At 34.2% G+C, this 6,333-nt stretch overlaps 1 protein-coding gene across 1 annotated transcript; it reads left to right on the forward strand.

The window, feature by feature from the left end:
* The first annotated feature begins 1,077 nt into the window (after window positions 1–1,077).
* Window positions 1,078–4,563, forward strand: LOC110923815 (protein FAR1-RELATED SEQUENCE 5-like). Its single transcript, XM_022167872.2, has 5 exons — window positions 1,078–1,340; window positions 1,629–2,424; window positions 2,520–2,778; window positions 3,110–3,667; window positions 3,826–4,563. The coding sequence occupies exons 1-5, from the start codon at window positions 1,319–1,321 to the stop codon at window positions 4,453–4,455; spliced, it is 2,265 nt and encodes a 754-aa protein (XP_022023564.1). The 5' UTR covers window positions 1,078–1,318; the 3' UTR covers window positions 4,456–4,563.
* The last annotated feature ends 1,770 nt before the right edge of the window (window positions 4,564–6,333 follow it).

Raw genomic sequence — 6,333 nt, forward strand, 5'->3', positions numbered from 1 at the left:
TTAGGTTTTTGGGGGTGGGGGGTGGGGAGGTTTAGGTTTTTGGGGGGTGGGGGAGGGGGGTTTAGGTTTTTTTTTTGGGGGGGGGGGGTGGGGGGTTTAGGTTTTTTTCGGGTTTATGTTTAAGGTTTAGTTTTAGGTTTTTGGGGGGTGGGGGGGGTTTAGGTTTTTGGGGGGTGTCGGTGGAGGGTGGGTTAAGTGGTTTAGGCTTTCCGTATTAGTGCACATGTGCAGTACAACAAAAAAAAAATTTCTTTTTTTTTTTTTGAAAATTTTTTTCCATACATATAAAGTAGCGATTTTTTATTAAAAAATTGTAAAAAAAAAAATTTTGGTATTTTTTTAGGTTTTTTTAGTTAGTTTTTTGGTTTTCTCATTTAAACTAGTTTTCTCATGATCCATCCCCTATATATATATATATATATATATATATATATATATATATATATATATAGTGGAGGGTTCAAATAAGAAGAAATTCTTTGTAAGAAGAAAAAAGAAGAAATTTCAACCAATAGGAATGCTTCATTAGACTTCATTCAATATTTGTACTTAATGTAACTATAAGGGTATATTAGTAAACTTACATACATCATTAATTGGTAGTTTCATCTTTAATAACTAACTATATTAAATTTGTAACTTATTTTTAAGATATATATTTTTCACAAAAAATAAAAATAAAAATTCATTTATAGTGTAGGATAAATACGAGGCGTGTAGGATAAATTACGAGTTGTGTAGGATCAATTTCAATATGTGTAGGATAAATTTCGAAATGTGTAGGATAACTTTTGATATGAGATGAGAAAAAAACTATTTAATGTTTTACAATTGTACCCTTTTATTCTTTTTCTTCTCAAATTAACCTTCCCATATATATATATATATATATAGGTAGAGGTTCAACTAAGAATTTAATCTTCCCTAAGTTTCCTAAGAAGCAATCTTGAGCTTACATGTGGCAATCTCATTAATTTAGGTGAAAGGGTAATATTGGAAAATGTAAATTTCAAACAGATCTGTACTTAGTTTTAATCACACGATTTTCATTCCTTCTTTCATATTTTTCATTCATTCATTCATTGAGCTTCATCATCTGACCACATCTAATTCAATCGTTTTCATCATCTGACCACATCTAAATCAATCGCAAATCTCAATCTCAATCCTGTTGAATCGTTCATCGTTTTCATCGATTTGCCGGTACCTGCGAGATTGAGATCAATCCTGCTGAATCGTTCATCGTTTTCATCGATTTGCTGGAACCCTAGCTCCTCTGTTCATTCATTGATTTGCTGATTTATCCTCCTCTATTTTAATGATGTCTACTACTGTCGATGGTAAAATACCTTCTAGTTTTAATTTCATCTACTTTTTAGGTTTTTAGTTTTGATCTAAGTTGTGCTGGTTTTTATTTAAAAGTGTAGTTCTGAAGTTGTGCTGGTTTTTTGAAGTTGTGCTGGTTTTTTTATATTACATCATATTTTAAAGTGTAGTTTTGTAACGTTGTGCTGATATCTTTATTTTGTGCTAGTTTGCCTGGTAAAGTTGTGCTTGTTTTTTGTGCTGGTTTATTGTAAAGTTTGTGCTGATATCTTTTATTTGTTCTGGTTTTTTGATTTGTTCAGGAGTTCGTATCTGTCCAACTACTGGTAATCAGTATTATACTCCTATTGTTCCAGATTCTTCCAAACCTGTAGTTGGTATGCATTTCCAGTCAATTGATTCTGCCTTTAATTTCTATAAGAAGTATGCTAAGTTATCTGGGTTTGAGGGTCGAAAGCATACTCAATCTTCAAAAAATGGTGTTGTGATTAGAAAGTACTTTGTTTGTGCGAAAGAGGGTTCAGCGACATCCTGTGCTGTTGACACGGTAAATGATAGTGTTGGTGCTGATAAAAAGTTAAATGACCGAAGGAGGAGACCTTCTAAACGTACCGGATGTAAGGCACACATCCGTATGTCTTTAACTCCAAAAAATACTTATAGAATTTCTCATGTATTTGAGGAGCATAATCATTCTTTTGTTGATGAAGAGGATTATCATCTTTTAGCTTCGTCTAGAAAGTTGACATTCACTGAAGAGCAACTGCTTTCTGATTTTTCTGAGATGAATATTGGTCCAGTTAGGGCATTCAACCTTATGAGAAAGATTCGTGGTGGATTTGATAAGGTTGGAGTGACGTCTACTGATTGTAAAAATTTTAAAAGAGATATTAATTTGTTCATTGGAGAGTTTGATGTGGACATGGCTGTCCAACGTCTTATGAAGAAGAAGCTGTATTTGCCGAATTTTTCTTGTGAATTTTATTGTGATGAAAAAGGTTCTCTTGCTGGATTATTTTGGGCTGATGAAGAAATGAAACTGAATTATGAGGTCTTTGGGGATGTTATGTCTTTTGATGCTACGTTCCGTACGAACAGGTATTTTATTCATTTTTTGTAGATCATTTATTCATATTTTTATTAAACTAGCACAATTCAGCAAGCAGTTGTAATATAATCAATTCAATTTTTAGGTATGACTTGGTATTTGTTCCGTTCACTGGAATCGATAATCATCATCACAATGTCACGTTTGCTGGTTCTTTGTTAGCATCTGAAACTGCTGAATCATATAAATGGCTTCTTCAAAGTTTTTTGAAGGCTTTTGGTGTTGCACCTAAGGTGGTTGTGACTGATCAGGACGCTGCAATGAAAATTGCCATCCGAGATGTTTTCCCAGATACCAGACATCGTTTGTGTATGTGGCATATAATGATCAAAGTTTCTGAAAAGGTAACTTTCTTAAACCAGCACAGTTTTACAATGTTATAATTTTTTAAACCAGCATAAATTAAACCAGCACACTTTTAGCATATAAACCAGCACACTTTAAACAATCCATTTAAACCAGGACACTTTAGCATATAAATCAGCACACTTTTAAACCAGCACACTTTGGCATATAACTCAGCACACTTTTAAACCAGCACACTTTCTTTAAACCATCACAGTTTAAGCATCATAGTTTAAGTTTATACATCAACTAGCACACTTTAACATATAAACCAGCACATTTTAGGATTTGTTTGCTGTTTTAATATACTAATTATTTTTTTTGTTATAGGTTGGTACTGAGCTATCACAAGACGAGGTTTTTAAAGAAGATATATGTGCTGTTGTATGGACTGATGCTCTTGAACCAGCACAGTTTGAGACACAATGGTGTGATTTAATGATTAAGTACAACCTTACTAGTAACAGCTGGCTGTCTGATATGTACAACCTCAGATCAGATTGGATTCCTGCATACTATCGTCATGAACATATGTCCGGTCTTATGCGTACAACATCTAGGTCTGAGAATGAAAATCATTTTTTTGGTCAATTAACCAACACAAAATTGTCATTAGTTGAGTTTTTGAGCCATTTTGATACTGCAATGGAATCTCAGAGGTTTAAGCGCAGCAAACGTGATCATGATACCAGATACACACAACCTGCCATGAAAACCAATTATGAATTGGAACGGGAAGCTGTAAAGATTTATACTCGGGGGATATTTTTTGATGTTCAAGAAGAAATTCGACTTGCTTGCAAGAATCGTATGTGCAGGCGTGAAGAAGAAGTTGGTGATTCAATTAAGTTTTATATTCTACAGGTCAATCTTCCCGGCCTTCATGAGGTATTTATTTATACCTTTAGTAGCACAAACATGTTCTGCTTTTTACAATACATTTTAAGTAGCACAGTGATTTATATTTACAATTAGAATTTTACATATATAAACCAGCACACTTTGTTATAAACTAGCACAATATAAAGCATTTGTTATTTGTGTAGGTTCTTTTTACTCCTAAGGATATGGTAATTAAATGCAGCTGCAACCGATATGAGCAGTATGGTTTGCTATGTAGGCATGCCTTTTGTGTTCTTCGTCTTTGTGGTATAAAGGAGTTCCCTAAAAAATATGTTATGGGACGTTGGACAAGAGATGTTGTTCCAAAAAAGACAAAAGTTTCGAGTTTTGATCAAAATGCTGCTGGTAATCAAGTTGAACGTGCTTCCAGCATTGTGCGTGAGATAATGACTGCAACTGAACATATTGTTAACCGTCTTGTTACAAATATGGACCTGTTATCGTTGTATAGAGACCAAGTGATCGAGTCGAAGTTGAAGGTTGATTCTGCTGACCTTCCTGCAGAATCACTTGACAAGAATGCAAGATTAGCTAATATTCTTCGTGCTGATCAGCCATGTTCATCGTCTTCTGCTACCATTCTTCCACCTAGTGGTATTAGAAACAAGGGGTGTGGTTCAAACAAACGCTTAAAGTCTTTTCGTGAGGTATCATCTTCAAGAATATCAAAGAAACCTAAAACTAGAGGTTGTTTGATATGTGGAGGTCATGGACATAATAGTCGGACTTGTAAGATGAAGACTACTGTTGCTGATTCCCAGAAGAGCAGTTAGTCGTGTGTCTTGGAAATCATGATATTTGGATTTGTTATTTTTTTTCATTTCAGTTTGGATTTCTTGTATTCTTGTTATGTTTACAACATTCAACCAGCACATTATTAGTTTTTGTTGATTTGTAAATGCAATTGTCAAGAATTTGATTTTTCAACATTCAATATACTGTTTAAAACCAGCACAATTTTAAAATTTGTTCTTTAAAACCAGCACAATTATAAAACCAGCACAATTTTAAACTTCTTCTATGAAACCATCACATATTGTCATAGTGAAACCAGCACAATATTAATTGTAAAACCAGCATAAAATTAACTTTCCTAATATAACTGTTAAAGCAGTACAATGTAATTGTTAAACCAGCACCATATTAATTGTTAAACCAGCACAAAATATTACAGACAACTACCAAACTAATGTTATATTGTTCAACCAACACAATCAATATTTCTTGTTCAATCTGTCATTGATTTTCTTTTCCGCATTTTTCTTGCATTCCTCTTTCTTTTCAGGCTCCATCTTCTCATACTTCTCTAACAGTTCCATCATTTCACCTTTCGCTAAGTTGATGTCGGATAAAAGTATTTTGCTTAAATACTTGTATCTCAATTCAACCAACTCTTTGTCTTGTTCCGGTGACTCTTTCGACAGCCCACTATCCCATTCCTTCTTGCTCACATGCTTCCCTGTGTATGTCTCCATGTGTCTCATTGCAAAGACACCACAATCTACAAAGTTCTTTTCCGTTTGCCACGACATTTTCATTATTTCTGGTTCCAAGGGCGACATCTTTGGGTGCATTGTTGGGTATTCAACTTCAAGGTAATCACATACAATTTCTTTCTGTAATTTGAAAATTTTCAAAATCAAAATCCCTAAGCATCACAAATATAATTAAAATAAACAGCACAGAATTAATGGGCATCAATATATTACCACTCTTTTAGCACGTGCCATTTTTTGTGCTTTTGCTTTCCCTTTCATGTTGTCTATAATCTTGATGTCTTCTCCCTTGAAATCAAAACATACAATGTAGTAGTGCTTGTTTTGTAGTATTGGAATGAACAACATGTCCACTTTCCTAATAGTTTCAAACCCGGTAGTCATCAATGTCGCGGCAATGTTTTCTCTTAAATTTTGTGTGCAGGTCTTTTTGTTCAGTTTTGGTTTGAAATTGTTTTCTCCCTGCACAGAAACCAGCACAATGTGTTATAAACCAGCACCAGCACAATGTGTTATGAACCAGCACAATAATAGCATTTCATATATTAGACTAACCAGCTATTAATAAAACATTAATATTTCAAAACCAGCACAATGTGTAATAATCCAGCACATTTTGTTAAATGTGCTTTTTCTAATCTGTTATTAAAACCAGCACATATTAGAAAACATACCAGCATGTTGCATGGGCAGAAAACTCTTGCCGGTGAACCTTTGCTTCTGTAGACCTCTTCACTGTTTAGTACCAATGACCAAGCTGTTAGGACTTGGACATGTATGTATAAGTTCGGGTGAAGCGACTCCAGAAATACCCTTGAAAGGTTTGTGCTAAATGCTGTCTCAAATATAAACACCCTGCATTGTTGTAATACACATTAGTTTAAATACTTATTTTTATCCAATTAAGATTTTGTTGGTTTTTATACTTACCAGGGGTCGTCAACTGTCGAGAACATCCATTCGGCTATCCTTACTTCAATTTTTTCAGTTTTTGTTTTTATTTGTACAACTCGCTGCATATATGGTGAACATAAAGGTTCGGCAGGGTGAGTTGTACGTTTGCTTTGTCTTTTTTTCTTCTGGTCTCCGGCGTTTAGGTCTTCACCTATGAATTCTTGTTTTTCACTGTCTTTTTTGGTTTCCTTTTCTGGTGTT

The sequence above is a fragment of the Helianthus annuus genome, chromosome 5 (genome assembly GCF_002127325.2).
Source record: "Helianthus annuus cultivar XRQ/B chromosome 5, HanXRQr2.0-SUNRISE, whole genome shotgun sequence".
Classification (NCBI taxonomy): Eukaryota; Viridiplantae; Streptophyta; class Magnoliopsida; order Asterales; family Asteraceae; genus Helianthus; species Helianthus annuus.